At 42.3% G+C, this 20213-nt stretch overlaps 1 protein-coding gene across 2 annotated transcripts; it reads left to right on the top strand.

The window, feature by feature from the left end:
• The first annotated feature begins 266 nt into the window (after positions 1-266).
• LOC139583306 (myosin-6-like) lies at positions 267-20213 on the top strand. 2 transcript variants are annotated; one of them, XM_071414232.1, is made up of 40 exons: positions 267-340; positions 471-512; positions 1575-1783; positions 2131-2274; positions 2362-2518; positions 2608-2635; positions 2726-2831; positions 2982-3074; positions 8700-8763; positions 8854-8952; positions 9364-9467; positions 9637-9775; positions 9876-9994; positions 10198-10347; positions 10450-10620; positions 10784-11093; positions 11191-11264; positions 11453-11658; positions 11755-11878; positions 12425-12561; positions 12651-12906; positions 13134-13376; positions 13455-13631; positions 13726-13871; positions 13947-14037; positions 14130-14519; positions 14627-14753; positions 14851-14969; positions 15055-15251; positions 16037-16220; positions 16854-17019; positions 17316-17440; positions 17528-17836; positions 17943-18146; positions 18248-18544; positions 18681-18785; positions 18884-18979; positions 19098-19232; positions 19547-19595; positions 20087-20213. In XM_071414232.1, the coding sequence occupies exons 3-39, from the start codon at positions 1583-1585 to the stop codon at positions 19565-19567; spliced, it is 5814 nt and encodes a 1937-aa protein (XP_071270333.1). In that variant the 5' UTR covers positions 267-340; positions 471-512; positions 1575-1582; the 3' UTR covers positions 19568-19595; positions 20087-20213. The 2 variants fall into 2 exon arrangements, with proteins under 2 accessions (XP_071270333.1, XP_071270334.1); XM_071414233.1 differs by having other exon boundaries at positions 287-340; positions 474-512.

The raw sequence follows: 20213 nt of genomic DNA, 5'->3' as shown, positions 1-20213 counted from the left end.
AAAATATATAATTGGATTAATTCCCATTGGTCAAATATACATGCTTGGCATTTTTAGATAACTACAGTGCTTGAGACTGCCCTATGATCAAGTGGGCTTTCAATGCAGCCAATTTCTCCCCTCCTCTGTCCACCCTGGAATAGCCTGTTGTTAGAACGAGCCTGATAGGTCAAAAGAGGTATACACCTCTAGCCCCAAATACAGATCTTTTGAAATAATCAGTCTAATTCTTGTCCTGACATGGCCCATCTCCATATAGGGCTGATCAACACTCTATAAAGAGTGATGGAGACCAGGGGAGACAGACCAGGGGAGACACAAGGCACTGGACATCCTGAAGGTAAGCATATAGAGGCAGTCTGCTGAGGAGGGCAAATATTATCATCACAGGACCTAACAATAGTCATTACCACATTTAAACTGGCAAGTTGATTGATATTGGTCTTTATATTTGTCTATTTCATTCTCAGTAGAGATCCTTTCCAACGTATCCAAGGTGTGACCAACAACAGGTAAGAATCATAATCCTCTAAAAGAGGTTCTACAACATGCCTCCTAGTGGTTTGTGTGAAGTCTTTTAATGTGTTTCATGAAAACTATTAACAAATTCTTATTCTAATGCCATTTTTATATTTTGGTCTGTACTCAATCTAGTCAACTTGTATATGATGCATAATACGTCTTTCCCGTACAGTAATTACATGTAGTCAGTGTCATCACTAACACAAGCTGTAGATTTGAGCTACAGTGGACCTAGCTACTTTTGGTCTGCTGTGAACCTCACATGTTTTGGTTTATTTTCAATGTGCTATTGGTTTGCTGACCTTCATATTGTTCAGATAAAGTCTTATCAATCTAGGATTCTAAATCTGGTAGCCTACTGGTGTTCTGCCTCGACATGATTTTTTAAGCTATTATTTAAAAGTTCTATTGGTCTGCCATGCTACAGAATACTACTCATATAAACAGTATATACATACAGTGAAACTAATATTTCAATTGATTTAGGTCTTTGTGGGTAACATTTTTGGGACCAATTTAAATAATAACTTAAGTATTAAGGCTAATTTACAAGTATAGTGTAGAGAATCATTGTACCTTCTAAAACGATGTGAAATAACTTTTACATAACCACAAATATTTATATTTTCAGCTTTTTGAAGCTGTTGTACAAAACCGAAAGTAAAATACACAAAAACTAAACTTAAGAACAGGAAGCATAGAAATAGCGCATATAGAACAGATATACCGCTTCCTAGCCTGGCTTTCAATGATCACGACATATCTATAACACATATTTCTATGTTAATTTGGTTGGGTCGCACAAAAAGTGACATATTGCAGCTTTAAGTTTGAGAACAGTTTGTTATGAGAATCCTAACATACAACAAACCTTGGCAACAGTGAGAAGACAGCCACATGTAAATCTGTAGTTTAGCAAATGTAACCTAATAATACATACACAAATACATACATATCCACAACAAATACATGATATTATTCCAACTCAAACCTGGTACTGTGTGTAATATATACATATGTATGTGTTCAATGCTCTTTTCCTGCCTGCACAGGTTTAAGAATGGGGGACGCGTTGATGGCAGAGTTTGGCGGCGCAGCTTCCTATCTGCGTAAGTCAGACAAGGAGCGCATGGAATGCCAGACTAGACCCTTTGACATAAAGAGAGAGTGCTATGTGCCAGACCCTGAGGTTGAGTACGTCAAGGCCACAATCACCAGCAGAGATGGGGCTAAAGTCACCGTTGATACTGAGTTTGGAAAGGTAAATATTTTGGTGAAAAGCATTTCTGAAAATATATGACCTGGAGAAAATCACAAGATAATACATTTTCTACTAGGATAACTCTATGATTGATGAACAGTTAGTTATAAACTGATATAAGTTATGTGCTTTACTGTTGACTATAAACATTCTTCTCACAAGAGATAACAAAGAGCAGAATCCTGACTTGAGATCTTTAACTTTTAAGCAAATCAGGCATTACATGTAAATGGTTGATTTGTGAAAATTCAACATTGTGTGCAATCTCAAGATTGGATTTGTCTCAAAAGTGAATACGTCTACACCGTGAAAATGAAACAAAATCATTTAATTTGCCCATCTTTCAGACTGTTACTGTGAAGGAGGATGACGTTCACCCCCAGAACCCGCCAAAGTTTGATAAAATTGAGGACATGGCGATGTTCACCTTCCTGCACGAGCCTGCTGTGCTGTTTAACCTCAAAGAGCGTTACGCAGCCTGGATGATCTACGTAAGTCATGCCTGCCTGCTAATATCGCCATTAAATCAAACATTCATTCAAATGAAACTAAATCTGCATCTCCCTCGTCTTCCACAGACCTACTCAGGGCTGTTCTGTGTCACTGTCAACCCCTACAAGTGGCTGCCAGTGTATGATCAGTCTGTTGTCAATGCATACAGAGGCAAGAAGAGGACAGAAGCTCCTCCTCACATCTTCTCCATCTCTGACAATGCCTACCAGTACATGTTGTCAGGTAAAATATAACTTTTCCTTTTCATCTACATTGGCATATCAAAAGATTTTTGTGTAATGACACATTTACTGATACTTCTCTTTCAACAGACAGGGAAAATCAGTCTGTTCTTATCACGTAAGTACATCAACCAAAGGTTATATTGATTTGAGGCTATTTAAGATTAAGATAAATTCTGAGACATCAACATTTATATTTCAATCCCAGTGGAGAATCCGGTGCTGGAAAGACTGTGAACACCAAGAGGGTCATCCAGTACTTTGCCAGCATTGCTGCTGTCGGCGGAAAGAAAAGCGCTGCAGAAGAAAAAAAGGTAAATAGAATGCAAATGTTCATCATTATCGATCCCAAATGAAACATTCTTCATGGCTGGATGAGCATATGTTGACCAAATCCATTTTTATTCATGGAGTATTTGGTGTTCATTGCAGCATTTTCACACTGTATGGATGTTGGTTTCTAGGGGACGCTGGAGGATCAAATCATCCAGGCCAATCCTGCCCTGGAGGCTTTTGGTAATGCCAAGACCATCAGGAATGACAACTCCTCTCGATTCGTAAGTTTGGTCTTTGTTTGCAGTCAAAGACCATTCAAATCTTATCATAAATGTTCATCTGATCCACTATCTTCTGTATTTGAATTTTATTAGGATACATTTTTTATTAGGATCCCCATTAGTTGATGTCATGATGTCAGCTAATCTTCAAAAAGAAAGGAGGACCAAGGCACTCTTCATATAATTAATTAAAATGCCTTTATTAGTATGGCATGTTCAATAGAAACAAAGTTGTTTAAAAACCGACGCGTTTCGGCTGCATGGCCTTCGTCAGGGAGTACAGAAAAAGAAGAATACAATGTCCTCTTTTGAAAGGCTTTTCCAATTAGCCCTAATTAGAAGAGGGAGTGGTTACCAAATTGGACACACCTAGTAAGCAATAATATACACATGAAAAGGTGAAATACTGTAGCTATGTTATCATGAGCATACAACTCCAAGCTAGAAGCATCAGAACACCCAGAGAGGCAGTTCCAACCCTAACCATGACTGGGAGAAGTGTCCAGAACAAGAAAGCAATATATTCCACAGTACTCCAGACCACAGCAAAACATGAACAACAGTCCAAACATAGCTAGAGGGCAATTGAGCAAAATGTCAGCAAATGGATCCATCACGACCCTACAGGAAGGGTGAGAAATCCATATCTTCATTTAAACCAGGGTACTTAGTGGCCTGTAGTTTGTAAATCCAAAAACTTTCCCTTTGGTTTAACTGTTTAAGACGGTCCCCTTTTCTAATAGAGGCCGGAACATGATCAATACCCATAGCTTGTAGGGAGGCAGGGTTACCATGGTGTAAGGACTTGTAGTGCCTTGCCATGGGGTAGTCTTCATTGCCTACCCGTATGGCGTACTTGTGTTCCGCCAAGCGATCTTGAAGGCGTCTCTTTGTCCGTCCAATGTAGAACACCTTGCACTGTGGACATTCCAGTCTATAGATGACATGAGTGGTTTTGCAGTTAATAAAATGCTTGAGGTAATACTCCATTTTAGAAGCTGTGTCAGTGTGAGTTCCAAATTAAGCAGCAGCAGCTGAAAAGATGAGCTCCTACAAATATTGAAATTTAAATGTTTTTTTAGAGTAAAGTACATCGAAAAAAATCTAAAGAAAACTGCAAACTGAATAGGAGACCAAACAAGCAGCAAACAAAGAAGAAAGGCTTTTGAAAAAGTAACAATTTTTCATAAAATTATACCGTTTTCTTAGCTAGCTAAGTTGTTTAAATGTTGCTAGGCAGTTGCTAGGGACATTCCTGAAAGAAGCTAGCTAGCTAACAAGGAGTGTCTAGTTGGCAGAAGAGAAGAAGGGACAAAGAAGGGACAAAGTGGGACAAAATAAGGACAGAAGAAAAGGGAAAGGGGACATTAAGGTGAAGCAGTCCTCTAAAGACACAAAAGACAATAATACAAGAAACAACACTTCTATTGCCTCTCCCTCTACGATACGCACTTCCGGTTTGGTTTGGAGCGAGTAGTTGCATTCCGCTTTGCTCCACAGGTAGTATTACAGGTAGTATTACATTTCATTTCATTACAGTACAACAGTTTGATTTGTTTGATCTTAGCTGGCTACATAGCCGTCTTTGTATCCAAGATAATTGTGTAGTCTAGAGTAATTGTCGAGGTTACCTAGCCAGTTAGAGGTTACCTAGCCAGCTACACTTTCAAACAAAGTCAACAACGCAGCCACTGCTAGCTAGCCTATTTCACCAGCCAGCAGTACTATATCATTTTAGTCAATAAGATTTTTTGCAACGTAAGCTTAACTTTCTGAACATTCGAGACGTGTAGTCCACTTGTCATTCCAATCTCCTTTGCATTAGCGTAGCCTCTTCTGTAGCCTGTCAACTATGTGTCTGTCTATCCCTGTTCTCTCCTCTCTGCACAGACCATACAAACGCTTCACACCGCGTGGCCGCTGCTACTCTAACCTGGTGGTCCCAGCGCGCACGACCCACGTGGAGTTCCAGGTCTCAGGCAGCCTCTGGAACTGCCGATCTGCGGCCAACAAGGCAGAGTTCATCTCAGCCTATGCTTCCCTCCAGTCCCTCGACTTCTTGGCACTGACGGAAACATGGATTACCACTGATAACACTGCTACTCCTACTGCTCTCTCCTCGTCTGCCCACGTGTTCTCGCACACCCCGAGAGCTTCTGGTCAGCGGGGTGGTGGCACTGGGATCCTCATCTCTCCCAAGTGGACATTCTCTCTTTCTCCCCTGACCCATCTGTCTATCGCCTCCTTTGAATTCCATGCTGTCACAGTTACCAGCCCTTTCAAGCTTAACATCCTTATCATTTATCGCCCTCCAGGTTCCCTTGGAGAGTTCATCAATGAGCTTGACGCCCTGATAAGTTCCTTTCCTGAGGATGGCTCACCTCTCACAGTTCTGGGTGACTTTAACCTCCCCACGTCTACCTTTGACTCATTCCTCTCTGCCTCCTTCTTTCCACTCCTCTCCTCTTTTGACCTCACCCTCTCACCTTCCCCCCCTACTCACAAGGCAGGCAATACGCTTGACCTCATCTTTACTAGATGCTGTTCTTCCACTAATCTCATTGCAACTCCCCTCCAAGTCTCCGACCACTACCTTGTATCCTTTTCCCTCTCGCTCTCATCCAACACTTCCCACACTGCCCCTACTCGGATGGTATCGCGCCGTCCCAACCTTCGCTCTCTCTCCCCCGCTACTCTCTCCTCTTCCATCCTATCATCTCTTCCCTCTGCTCAAACCTTCTCCAACCTATCTCCTGATTCTGCCTCCTCAACCCTCCTCTCCTCCCTTTCTGCATCCTTTGACTCTCTATGTCCCCTATCCTCCAGGCCGGCTCGGTCCTCCCCTCCTGCTCCGTGGCTCGACGACTCATTGCGAGCTCACAGAACAGGGCTCCGGGCAGCCGAGCGGAAATGGAGAAAAACTCGCCTCCCTGCGGACCTGGCATCCTTTCACTCCCTCCTCTCTACATTCTCCTCTTCTGTCTCTGCTGCTAAAGCCAATTTCTACCACTCTAAATTCCAAGCATCTGCCTCTAACCCTAGGAAGCTCTTTGCCACCTTCTCCTCCTCCCCCTCCTCCCCCCTCCTCCCTCTCTGCTGATGACTTCGTCAACCATTTTGAAAAGAAGGTCGACGACATCCGATCCTCGTTTGCTAAGTCAAACGACACCGCTGGTTCTGCTCACACTGCCCTACCCTGTGCTTTGACCTCTTTCTCCTCTCTCTCTCCAGATGAAATCTCGCGTCTTGTGACGGCCGGCCGCCCAACAACCTGCCCGCTTGACCCTATCCCCTCCTCTCTTCTCCAGACCATTTCCGGAGACCTTCTCCCTTACCTCACCTCGCTCATCAACTCATCCTTGACCGCTGGCTACGTCCCTTCCGTCTTCAAGAGAGCGAGAGTTGCACCCCTTCTGAAAAAACCTACACTCGATCCCTCCGATGTCAACAACTACAGACCAGTATCCCTTCTTTCTTTTCTCTCCAAAACTCTTGAACGTGCCGTCCTTGGCCAGCTCTCCTGCTATCTCTCTCAGAATGACCTTCTTGATCCAAATCAGTCAGGTTTCAAGACTAGTCATTCAACTGAGACTGCTCTTCTCTGTGTCACGGAGGCGCTCCGCACTGCTAAAGCTAACTCTCTCTCCTCTGCTCTCATCCTTCTAGACCTATCGGCTGCCTTTGATACTGTGAACCATCAGATCCTCCTCTCCACCCTCTCCGAGCTGGGCATCTCCGGCGCGGCCCACGCTTGGATTGCGTCCTACCTGACAGGTCGCTCCTACCAGGTGGCGTGGCGAGAATCTGTCTCCGCACCACGTGCTCTCACCACTGGTGTCCCCCAGGGCTCTGTTCTAGGCCCTCTCCTATTCTCGCTATACACCAAGTCACTTGGCTCTGTCATATCCTCACATGGTCTCTCCTATCATTGCTATGCAGACGACACACAATTAATCTTCTCCTTTCCCCCCTCTGATAACCAGGTGGTGAATCGCATCTCTGCATGTCTGGCAGACATATCAGTGTGGATGACGGATCACCACCTCAAGCTGAACCTCGGCAAGACGGAGCTGCTCTTCCTCCCGGGGAAGGACTGCCCGTTCCATGATCTCGCCATCACGGTTGACAACTCCATTGTGTCCTCCTCCCAGAGTGCTAAGAACCTTGGCGTGATCCTGGACAACACCCTGTCGTTCTCAACTAACATCAAGGCGGTGACCCGTTCCTGTAGGTTCATGCTCTACAACATTCGCAGAGTACGACCCTGCCTCACGCAGGAAGCGGCGCAGGTCCTAATCCAGGCACTTGTCATCTCCCGTCTGGATTACTGCAACTCGCTGTTGGCTGGGCTCCCTGCCTGTGCCATTAAACCCCTACAACTCATCCAGAACGCCGCAGCCCGTCTGGTGTTCAACTTTCCCAAGTTCTCTCACGTCACCCCGCTCCTCCGCTCTCTCCACTGGCTTCCAGTTGAAGCTCGCATCCGCTACAAGACCATGGTGCTTGCCTACGGAGCTGTGAGGGGAACGGCACCTCCGTACCTTCAGGCTCTGATCAGGCCCTACACCCAAACAAGGGCACTGCGTTCATCCACCTCTGGCCTGCTCGCCTCCCTACCTCTGAGGAAGTACAGTTCCCGCTCAGCCCAGTCAAAACTGTTCGCTGCTCTGGCACCCCAATGGTGGAACAAACTCCCTCACGACGCCAGGTCAGCGGAGTCAATCACCACCTTCCGGAGACACCTGAAACCCCACCTCTTTAAGGAATACCTAGGATAGGATAAAGTAATCCTTCTAACCCCCCCCCCTTAAAAGAGTTAGATGCACTATTGTAAAGTGGTTGTTCCACTGGATATCATAAGGTGAATGCACCAATTTGTAAGTCGCTCTGGATAAGAGCGTCTGCTAAATGACTTAAATGTAAAAATGTAATGTGTCAACAAAATACTTTTTCTGTGCAATATTACTGCAATGGTTGCACTGGTAACATTTAAAAGAGCCCTTGGGTTTGTGGTCAAGCCAAGTTTTTTGAGAGTCACCCGGAAGATAACTGTGGACTAATTTGTCATTTAGGGTAGGACATCTCTTAAAGCTTATGACTGGTGGTTCAGGAAAGACTTGGCGTAGTAGCGTATCACTTTGGATGATTCCCCAATTATTTTTAATGATTCTTTTAATGTTCTCTGCTTCAGTGCTGTATTTTGTAACAAAATACACTCTCTCTGATGTATCACGAGGCACTCCTCTTCGTAACAAGTTCTCTCTGTCAAGTAATCCAGCCCTTATACCTGCATCTTTCAGGACCTGAACGCTGTAGCCCCGATCCAAAAAGCGATTCTCCAATTCAATCTTCTTTGGGTCCATCAGCTAATCTTCCCTTTGGGACTGTATGTGTGCAACAGACCTGGGTTTAAATACAATTTGTTCTTTGTTTCTTTCAAATACTTTGTGTTTGATCGAGCCTGCCTAGAGTGTGAAAGGTGTGATTTAAACTTCTGGGACTATTCCATCAGTTCCATTACACCACGCAAGCTCAATCAAGCACACCTATTCAAAAAGAAAACAAATACTACTTGAACCCAGATCTGGTGTGCTCATTCATTTCTGCTTTGACAATAATTTACAGGGTAAATTCATCCGAATTCATTTTGGAGTCACTGGGAAGCTTTCGTCTGCTGACATTGAGACTTGTGAGTACAATAGTATATTTGCTCAGAATTGAACAGATCTCTTTGACAGGAAACAAATTAATACCAAAAGCACTTTTCAATACTGATCAGATCTTCTGGAGAAGTCACGTGTAACTTTCCAGCTCAAGGCTGAGAGAGACTATCACATCTTCTACCAGATCCTGTCCCAAAAGAAACCAGAACTGCTGGGTGAGTATTAAATCATCAAACACTACTGAGCAGGGTTAAGGTCTAATTCTGAACTCAACTGAGAACTTCTGATTACAGATTTATTGGATCCCATGATAAAGATGAGCAAAACAAATACTGTATAAAATAAATAATACAAATACTGTGCATTTTTTAAAAATTATATACATTTTATACTAATTAAATTGCTCAGAGAAAGAGATTTTGTTTATCAAAATCCTTGTGAGGACAACGACACTGAGCCTTTTTCTAAAATGACATTGGATAACACATTGGGAGGGATCTTAGACCAGCGGTTCCCAAACTGTGGGGTGCGCCCTGGTCGGGAGGGGGGGCCCTTACACTATATTATGTTATGGCCTATACACCAGCCTGAACACAAATCAAACTGTGCTGTTCGATTATTTTCAGAGATGCTACTCATCACCAGCAATCCCTATGACTACGCCTTCATCTCCCAAGGAGAGATTGCTGTAACTTCCATTAATGATGCAGATGAGCTAATGGCTACTGATGTGAGTAAAATATGTTCATGAACACTGTATGTGCTTGTAAGTAAGCATTTCACTGCAAGGTTGTATTCAGGGCATGTGACAAATAAAATGTGATTTGATTTTGATTTATTCCACTTGTATCCAACTCTCTCTCTCCAATTCAAAACAATGGCTTTTATTTCGAAACTAGGATGCCTTTAATGTGCTTGGATTCTCCCAAGAAGAGATTAATGGCATTTATAAGCTGACTGGGGCCATCATGCACTACGGCAACCTGAAGTTCAAGAATAAGCAGCGGGAGGAGCAAGCAGAGGCAGATGGCACTGAGGGTGAGCACTGATTAAAAACCTCTCACTTTAACATAAAGTAATGTCTGAAAAATCTGACGGTCAGATTGCCTCCTCCAACCATAAAACTTTGCCTTTCCAGATATTGACAAAGCCGCATATCTGATGGGCCTGAACTCTGCTGACCTGGTCAAGGGGCTGTGTCACCCAAGGGTCAAAGTAGGAAATGAATGGGTCACCAAAGGTCAGAGTGTCGACCAGGTGAGTCTCAAGAAAGTTGTACATTTCCAGGAGATAATAATTTTGAGCATAAAACTTCTGTTTAGAGTTTCTAATATTTTCATGCCTGTGATTCCCCATTGACGATGCTTTTTAGTCCAGGGCCTGATCTGTGTCTGGGAAACTGTCCCTATGCGTTTATGTGGAGCCTACGTTTGGCAAATTATTTTCTCAATATTTTGTAGGTGTACTACTCCATTGGTGCACTGGCAAAGAAAATTTACGAGAACATGTTCCTCTGGATGGTGATAAGAATCAACCTTACTCTGGACACAAAGAACGCTCGCCAGCACTACATTGGTGTGCTGGACATTGCCGGCTTTGAGATCTTTGATGTGAGTGTTTGATGTACATTTTATAAATAGGACACGTCATAAAACGATTCATCTAAAACATTACAGCTGACAAAATAAAGTAACTGTAAACTTCTATTTCAGTTCAACACCTTTGAGCAGCTGTGCATCAACTTCACTAATGAGAAGCTGCAGCAGTTCTTCAACCACCACATGTTTGTGCTGGAGCAGGAAGAGTATAAGAAAGAGGGCATCGTCTGGGAGTTCATTGACTTCGGCATGGACTTGGCTGCCTGCATTGACCTCATTGAAAGGGTTGGTGTCTTCAGTTTCGCAGTAGTTTAATTTATATGATTGAATCTGATTTCAAACATCACAAGGGCAATCTTCCTAAATGTGTTCAACAACTATTTCTCATATTTATTCACTATGCTTTTGCCTTAGTATTCATTTATTTTCATTCATTTTCCCCTTTCAGCCCATGGGTATCATGTCCATCCTTGAAGAGGAGTGCATGTTCCCCAAGGCCAGTGATTCTACATTCAAAGCTAAGCTGTATGAGAACCATCTGGGCAAAAATGCATGCTTCCAGAAGCCTAGGATTATTAAGGGTAGACCAGAGGCCCATTTCTCCCTGGTTCACTATGCTGGCATTGTTGACTACAACATTGGTAACTGGCTGGTGAAGAACAAGGACCCGCTGAATGAGACTGTGGTCGGACTGTTCCAGAAGTCAAGTCTTAAGTTCCTGGCTAACCTCTTTGTGAGCTATGCTGGAGCAGAAGGAGGTACTATGTGTTTTTAATCGGCAAAGACTACAAACCACTAAAATAAATACAAATGTACATGACAATAATATATTTAATTGATATCATTATTATCCAGGTGCTGAAGAAAAAGCGGCTGGAGGAAAGAAGAAGAAAGGCTCTTCCTTCCAGACTGTGTCTGCATTGCACAGGGTAAATCTGACTTTAAATCAATATACTTCTGATGTTTTCAAATGGCAGAAAATAACAAATGTATTATATTTGTGCTAAATTTGACATGTCAGTTTGTTGTGGATTGGCATGTTAGCATTAAATGCCGTTATGACTCGTGAGGTACTGGGAGTCATTTATGGAAAATTCTACATTTGTCGTACTTACAGGAGAACTTGGGTAAACTCATGACCAACTTGAGGTCTACTCACCCCCACTTTGTGCGTTGTCTCATTCCCAACGAGACCAAGACTCCTGGGGCCATGGAGAATCCTCTGGTCATGCACCAGCTGCGCTGTAACGGTGTGCTGGAAGGCATCAGGATCTGCAGAAAGGGCTTCCCCAACAGGATCCTGTATGCTGACTTCAAACAAAGGTACAAATGATTATGCTTTTATTATGCATAAATTCAACTGTTTACCTATTCAGGTGTTCCATTTTTGAAGATAATTGCTTTCTGCTTTAAATTCAGATACCGCATCCTCAATCCAAATGCTATCCCTGAGGGTCAGTTCATTGACAACATGAAGGCAGCAGAAAAACTGCTGGGCTCTCTGGACATTGACCACACCCAGTACAGATTAGGACACACTAAGGTACGTTCCCTAAATAGATGAAAAGCAATAAGACCTGTTGGACCTGCAGCAATTACGGGGTCCAAGCAGTATATTACCACTAGGTTAACCTGAGAAATGCCTCTTGAAATAACTGATGATATACCACTGATCATGCTTACTACATATCATCTGTCTCTAGGGGAAATGGATCAAGTCAAGAGATACAAATATTTACCATGTAGTAGATCCATATCTGGCAATATATAAGATATTAAAAGCATTGTGGCCATACTGTTTGAGATAGACTTTCTGTACATGTTTTTAAAAAACGCGCCCATTTTTTTTTTTTACTCTCAGTCATGCGGGGACAGAAGTTGTAAAATGAATTGCACATTACAGGGCCAACTTGTGGTAAATTTGTGCCATTTTCGCAGAGTCAGGAAATTAGCAATCTAAACATGACTACTAAGTTTTATAAATCTGGGATACCACATTCAAGTTATTTATGGTCAACTGGCAGAAAAATACATTCGTACAAATACAAGACGATCCAACCACCACATTATGGCCTTTGTGTATCATTAGGTGTTCTTCAAGGCTGGTCTCCTGGGTACCCTTGAGGAGATGAGAGATGACCGTCTCGCTCTCATCATCACTGGCATGCAGGCCCGATCACGTGGTCTTCTCGCCAGAATTGAGTTCCAGAAAATCGTTGACCGCAGGTTGGAATAAGAATAGATACAACTTCTGCAGACAATATGGTGGAGGTGGAAAAGGGTGTATAAAAAGCTACTTCTATTCCATTTCACAGGGATGCCTTGCTTGTGATCCAATGGAACATTCGTGCCTTCATGGGTGTCAAGAATTGGCCCTGGATGAAGATGTTCTTTAAGATCAAACCACTGCTGAAGTCAGCAGAGACTGAGAAGGAGATGGCCAACATGAAGGAAGAATTCCTGAAGCTTAAAGAGGCTTATGCTAAAAGTGAAGCCCGTAGAAAGGAGCTGGAAGAGAAGATGGTCTCCCTTATCCAAGAGAAGAATGACCTGCAGATAGCTGTCCAAACTGTGAGTAACTTTAACTGCACTACAGTTACGTTTCTGCACTCACATCCTTTGTCAAAATTGCCTTAGTTAACTAGAGAAATGTAAAAACAGAGAAAGAGGAGACATGATTTGCTAAATAGGTATGTACAATCAGTGGAGCATTTGTAGTCTCCAAATATTTTGCCACCAAACAAACTTCTGAGCTTTGGAGAATTTGATATACTTACAATATATTGACACATTGACAGTCAGAAGACACTATTGGTGATGCTGAAGAGAGATGCGAGGGTCTGATCAAGAGCAAAATCCAGCTTGAGGCCAAAGCCAAAGAGCTGACAGAAAGACTGGAGGATGAGGAGGAGATGAATTCAGAGCTGACTGCTAAGAAGAGGAAGCTGGAAGATGAGTGCTCAGAACTCAAGAAGGACATTGATGATCTGGAGCTCACTCTGGCTAAAGTGGAGAAGGAAAAGCATGCCACAGAGAACAAGGTAAAAGTTGTTCTTCATTCATTGTTAAAACTCCAATTGATTGTTTTGGATGAAAGCGTAATGACATTGTTTCCTTAGGTTAAAAACCTGACTGAAGAGATGGCAGCTCTGGACGAAATCATTGCCAAGCTGACCAAGGAGAAGAAGGCTCTGCAGGAGGCTCATCAGCAAACATTGGATGACCTGCAGAGTGAGGAGGACAAGGTCAACACGCTGACCAAGGCCAAAGCCAAACTGGAACAGCAAGTTGATGATGTGAGTACCAAATAGGAAATAAAAAATGACAACAAAGTAAGTAATATTCTAAAATAGGCTACAATAGAATATTGTTTGATATATCCTTTATCAGCTTGAAGGGTCTCTGGAGCAAGAGAAGAAGGTGAGAATGGACCTTGAGAGAGCCAAGAGAAAGCTGGAAGGAGACTTGAAGTTGACCCAGGAGAGCCTAATGGACCTGGAGAACGACAAGCAGCAACTAGAGGAGAGAATGAAGAAGTAAGATCACAACCCACAAAATCTAATGAATAATTCCTTTACAGAAAGCTCTAAAATGTGTGCTTTACTTATCAGGAAGGACTTTGAGACGAGCCAACTCAACAGCAAGATTGAGGATGAGCAGGCCATGAGTGCCCAACTCCAGAAGAAACTGAAGGAGCTGCAGGTATTTTAATAGTATTGTTGAAAAGGTCATCTTTTTGTTACACTTGTTTATGTTTTGTTCTTACCAAAACATTTGAATTCCAACCATTTCAGGCCCGCATTGAAGAGCTGGAGGAAGAGCTTGAGGCTGAGAGAGCTGCCCGTGCCAAGGTGGAAAAACAGAGGGCAGACTTGTCCAGAGAGCTGGAAGAGATCAGTGAGAGACTGGAGGAGGCAGGTGGAGCCACTGCTGCCCAGATTGAGATGAACAAGAAGAGGGAGGCTGAGTTCCAGAAGGTGCGCAGAGACCTTGAAGAGGCTACTCTGCAGCATGAGGCTACAGCTGCCACTCTGAGGAAGAAAAATGCGGACAGTGTGGCTGACCTGGGAGAGCAGATTGACAACCTTCAGAGAGTGAAGCAGAAGCTGGAGAAGGAGAAGAGTGAGCTCAGGCTGGAGTTGGATGATGTGGTCTCCAACATGGAGCAGATTGTCAAGTCCAAGGTATGTGGTATCACTGAGCAATCATAAAATGCATTATCGGTACATGCTTTTTAATGATGGAATCTAGTGAAGGTGTCCTGTCATTCAAAAAACAAATCTGTTTTTAGACAAACTTGGAGAAAATGTGCCGCACTCTCGAGGACCAGATGAGTGAATACAGGACGAAAGCTGAGGAAGGACAGCGATCCATCAATGATTTCACCATGCAGAAAGCAAAGCTTCAAACTGAGAATGGTATATAAACTAAAAACCTGGACATTCACATGAACAGCAACAACTATTAACCAAATAAGTAATATAATTTGAAATAATTAGAATTGCATTAAAACAGGTGAACTTGCCAGACAGCTGGAGGAGAAGGACTCTCTGGTCTCCCAACTGACCAGAGGTAAGCAGTCCAACGTTCAGCAGATTGAAGACCTCAAGAGACAACTGGAGGAGGAAGTCAAGGTATTTATACAAAAAATGCAGTGTCAATAATCAACTTCATTTAACCTCCGGCATAATTTGATTCTTTACAAAATGTCCTTACCAGGCAAAGAACGCACTTGCCCATGCAGTGCAGTCTGCTCGCCATGACTCAGACCTGCTGAGGGAGCAGTATGAGGAGGAGCAGGAGGCCAAGTCTGAGCTGCAGCGTGGCATGTCCAAGGCTAATGCTGAAGTGGCTCAGTGGAGAACCAAGTATGAAACTGATGCCATCCAGAAGACCGAGGAGCTTGAAGATGCAAAGTAAGGATGCTTAATTTAAATTATTATACAAAAGTATTGTAACCAATAGAATCTTATATATATGGGGGATACAGATTCAGAAATGGCTGAAGAATTGCAACATTTACCTGGTTAACTCTGCAAATAGCACTGCTGGGTGATCTGAAAAGTCATAGTCAATCGATCAATAAAATAATAATACACTTAGCAAAAATGGTTATCTTTAATTTACAATCTGTAGAAACTAAGAGAATAGAAAGAAAGGTTCAGAACTTTTGTGAAACATCACAACTGTATGGTGTTCAGAGATAGATGGGAGGGGTTGAGGGTAGCTGAAGAATGGGACTAAAAACAAACAAAAGATAACTCATGTAAAATATACTGCGTCTGTAAAATGTATATAGTATGTATAAGATGGAAGTAAGAGTGTTGTTGTTGTCGTCCATTAGTTTACTCCAATTAGGGGAGGGATGGTAGGGTTTGGGGAAAATAATAAACGAACACATATTTAAAAAATATATACATTTAATAATATATCTTTATAAAAAAATATATATGGGGGATTGGAAAGTATGCAGACAATTACATTGATAGAAGCCACAATCTATTTGCAATATTGAAGCTGACAAAAAAAAGAAGCAAGGTTTCTTTCTTACTTTCTCTTACTTTTAAGGCTATTCAACCTTGGCTGAATTAGTGACACACAAATGTACATGATGATACATAGATGACCTGATATACAACCATTAAATATCAGACAGAAAAAAGGCAGATGTCTTAAATGTTTCTCATCTATGTCAATCCAGGAAGAAGCTGGCTCAGCGTCTGCAGGATGCAGAGGAAGCTGTGGAAGCTGTTAATGCTAAATGCTCCTCCCTGGAGAAGACTAAACACAGACTCCAGAATGAGATTGAAGATCTCATGGTGGATGTGGAGAGATCTAATGCATCTGCTGCCGCTCTGGACAAAAAGCAAAGGAACTTCGACAAGGTAAGAAAATAAATTGTAGACAAGTCCTATTAGCCTTCATTACCACTGTGATTATTATTTGACCCTGCTGGTCATCTATGAACATTTGAACATCTTGGCGATGTTCTGTTATAATCTCCACCCGGCACAGCCAGAAGAGGACTGGCCACCCCTCATAGCCTGGTTCCTCTCTAGGTTTCTTCCTATGTTCTGGCATTTCTAGGGAGTTTTTCCTAGCCACTGTGCTTCTACACCTGCATTGCTTGCTGTTTGGGGTTTTAAGCTGGGTTTCTGTACAGCACTTTGTGACATCAGCTGATGTAAGAAGGGCTTTAAAAATACATTTGATTGATTATAGTACATGATAGGGACAGCATGTAGCCTAGTGGTTAGAGAATCCCAGCTCAGATGAGAAAATCTGGCGTTGAATTAGCCGACAACCAGAAGGTTGCTGTCATCATCCTACATACCCTTGAGCAAGGCACTTCACCCCTATAATTGCTCCAGGGGAGTTGCACTGCGGCTGACCCATTGCATTCTGCCCGTGTTTTCTCGGGGGCTTAGGTTGTGAGCATCGTTCTTCTGTAAGTTAATGGACAATAAAGTACATCTTATCCTAATAATATACCGTATTGAAATCACTTACGTTTCCAGGTCCTGGCTGAGTGGAAGCAGAAGTTTGAAGAGTCTCAGACTGAGCTGGAAAGCTCCCAGAAAGAGGCCAGATCTCTCAGCACTGAACTCTTCAAACTCAAGAACTCGTATGAGGAATCTCTGGATCATCTAGAGACCATGAAGAGGGAGAACAAGAACCTTCAAGGTCAGAGCATGTGCATTATTGCCTATATAACTTAGTTAATTAAAGATCAATATGTTATAGAGATCACAAAAATATTGTAGTTATTAGGCTTGGGTGTTTTTCCATATGTACTGTATACCGGGGTATTTTGAAATACCGACGTTATGATTTTCAATACTATAAATGTAACTATCTAAGATGTGCCAAATAAATATACACCAACGGTAATACCGTATACCCCGGTATGAACATCTGGATACAGCCCAACCCTACCAGTTGTCACAAAAAGATTTATGTAAAATTATATTTTTCCACAGAGGAAATTTCTGACTTGACTGAGCAACTTGGTGAGGGGGGAAAGAGCATCCATGAGCTGGAGAAGATCCGTAAACAGCTGGAGCAGGAGAAGGCTGAGATACAGTCAGCTCTAGAGGAAGCTGAGGTAAGAATAGAAAACATTTACTGATAGTGAAAGTACCAGAATTGAATTGTAAAATATTCTCAACTATGGGTGGCTGTGTTCTCATAGGGCTCCCTAGAGCATGAGGAGGGCAAGATCATGAGAGCACAGCTGGAGTTCAATCAGGTCAAAGCTGACATTGAACGGAAGCTAGTGGAGAAGGATGAGGAGATGGAGATGAATAAGAGGAACCAGCAGAGAGTGGTGGATACCCTGCAAAGCTCCCTGGAGTCAGAGACTCGCAGCAGGAATGAAGCTCTCAGGCTGAAGAAGAAGATGGAGGGAGATCTCAATGAGATGGAGATCCAGCTCAGCCAGGCTAACAGGCAGGCAGCAGAGGCCCAGAAGCAACTTAAGGGTCTTCATTCCCATCTGAAGGTAATACTTCCACACCATTGTGAATTAAAAATATTGCTTGTGCCTTCACAAAAAGCCAAACCACACTGTAAAACAATAAATATAGTAAAATCAATTCTCTCTACAGGATTCTCAAATGCAGCTGGATGATGCTCTTCGTGGCAATGATGACCTGAAGGAGAACATTGCTATTGTAGAGAGACGCAACAACCTGATGCAGGCTGAACTGGATGAGCTGAGAGCCATGGTGGAGCAGACGGAGAGAGGCCGCAAACTGGCTGAGCAGGAACTGCTGGATGTTAGTGAAAGAGTTCAGCTCCTGCACTCACAGGTAAGACGGTAATAGATAACAATTTGTGTTCTCCTTAAAATGTCTGCGATTTGAGACTTGTTGAGGTTATATTAAAAGTAATTTGTCATATATATGTGTAGAACACCAGCCTGTTGAGCCAGAAGAAGAAGCTAGAAGGTGACACATCCCAGCTTCAGAATGAAGTGGAGGAAGCTGTGCAGGAGTGCAGAAACGCTGAGGAAAAGGCCAAAAAGGCCATTACCGATGCTGCCATGATGGCAGAGGAGCTGAAGAAGGAGCAGGACACCAGTTCTCATCTGGAGCGCATGAAAAAGAACATGGAGCAGACCATCAAGGACCTGCAGCACCGCCTGGATGAAGCTGAACAAATTGCCATGAAAGGTGGCAAGAAGCAGATCCAGAAGCTGGAGTCCAGAGTAAGTGTCTGAGGCCCAGCTACATAATCTTCTATTAATTCCAAATCATTTTTCATATTTCTAGCTTTAATATTAAAAGCAGTGTAATAACAACGTAATTGGAAGTAGTGTGTTAACATCCATCATGTCTTTCTAGGTGAGGGAGCTAGAGAGTGAAGTGGAAATGGAGCAAAGGAGGAGCAGTGATGCTGTGAAAGGAGTCCGTAAATATGAGAGACGCATCAAGGAGCTCACCTACCAGGTACATCATATATTTTAATTTGACAATGCACTATTAACATGCTACGAATAAATTGAAGACACACAAATGACAATTTTTTCCTTTCTTTTTGGCTACAGACTGAGGAAGACCGTAAGAATTTGTCCCGTCTTCAGGACCTGGTGGACAAACTGCAGCTGAAGGTCAAATCCTACAAGAGAACTTCAGAGGAGGCTGTAAGTAGAAAACGTTCCATCATCCAACTGATGAATCTGTAATTCTCAAATTGTTGTTTGCAAGAAACTTAACATTATTCACAGGATTTTTAACATTCATATTTAACATTATTCACAGGAGGAACAAGCCAATTCCAGTTTGGGCAAGTTCCGCAAGATTCAGCATGAACTGGATGAGGCAGAGGAGAGGGCTGATATTGCTGAGTCTCAGGTTAACAAGATGAGAGCCAAGAGTCGTGATTCCGGCTCCAAGGTCAGTGAAGTTACCTTTTTAATATACATAGTTGTAATGGTTATAATTAACCAGATTCCCATTTGTAATGTATGGCAAAATCCTCAACCTTAAATAGCTTCAAAGCTAAAGTCTGGGATCTGGGAATCTGTTTAATGGTCTTTTCAATTCTCTATATTCACCCATTGATTCCTGAAGAAAATAAGTAATACATTAATTATTTGTTAAATTGTTACTAAGTAACTATACCTGTTGAAATTCCCAACTGTAAAATTTCAACCAGAGGTCACAGTATAAACCATTTTCTCATAATCAATCCATCTTCTCTGTCACAGAAAGGAAAGGATGAAGAGTGAGGCCAAGAGTTGTGATGTCGGCTCCCAGGTCAGTTCTTTCCATCAAAATAATGATATTGGTTTTCATTTGTCATGTATGACGACGGCCCCAACATCAATAGCTTTGTAAGTATTTGATGTCCAATAACCATACGACTACCTATAAAGTGTTATTCTATTATATTCTATACATTTGAATAATATTTCCTGTCATGGGTTAAAAAATGTTTTTTCAAAAGCATAATATTTATTGGTGGTGACTTACTGTGATGGCAAGCAACGCATTTTTATTTACTTATAAATACTAGACATTTACTTAGATAAACACTAGACATCGTTGCTTCTTTCATTATTTTTGTAAAATCTTTAATTTACTAGTAAACAGTTTGTGTAATGCATGATGTTTGTAGTGTATTCTGTAAACTCAAACAAGGTGTCCCATTGTTTCATTTATAGTTGATGACCCACAGAATATTCTAAGAATGTTTTTAGTGTTCACAATAGTTAATTCACTTTGAACCTTTATCCATCTTCTGTCAGAAATGTCATGATGAAGAGTGAAGCTCTCGGATGGACCTTACTGAACATCTCCTGACTATAGTGATATAGTTTTCTATATTCTCCATGTAACATGAGCAGAATAAAGAATAAAGTCAAGTTAAAATAG

This window comes from Salvelinus alpinus, chromosome 8 (assembly GCF_045679555.1).
Source record: "Salvelinus alpinus chromosome 8, SLU_Salpinus.1, whole genome shotgun sequence".
Classification (NCBI taxonomy): Eukaryota; Metazoa; Chordata; class Actinopteri; order Salmoniformes; family Salmonidae; genus Salvelinus; species Salvelinus alpinus.
Note: the sequence above shows the minus strand (reverse complement) of the source record. Positions and strands in the feature narration are given on the sequence as shown.

Bases quoted from the DNA above. Each gene is read 5' to 3' on its own strand.
- LOC139583306 (XM_071414232.1), top strand. From the start codon at position 1,583: ATGGGGGACGCGTTGATGGCAGAGTTTGGCGGCGCAGCTTCCTATCTG. The intron at 13,872-13,946 runs GTAAGATCACAA...TTTACTTATCAG, and splicing joins CTAGAGGAGAGAATGAAGAA to GAAGGACTTTGAGACGAGCC. The intron at 18,786-18,883 runs GTACATCATATA...TTTTGGCTACAG, and splicing joins TCAAGGAGCTCACCTACCAG to ACTGAGGAAGACCGTAAGAA.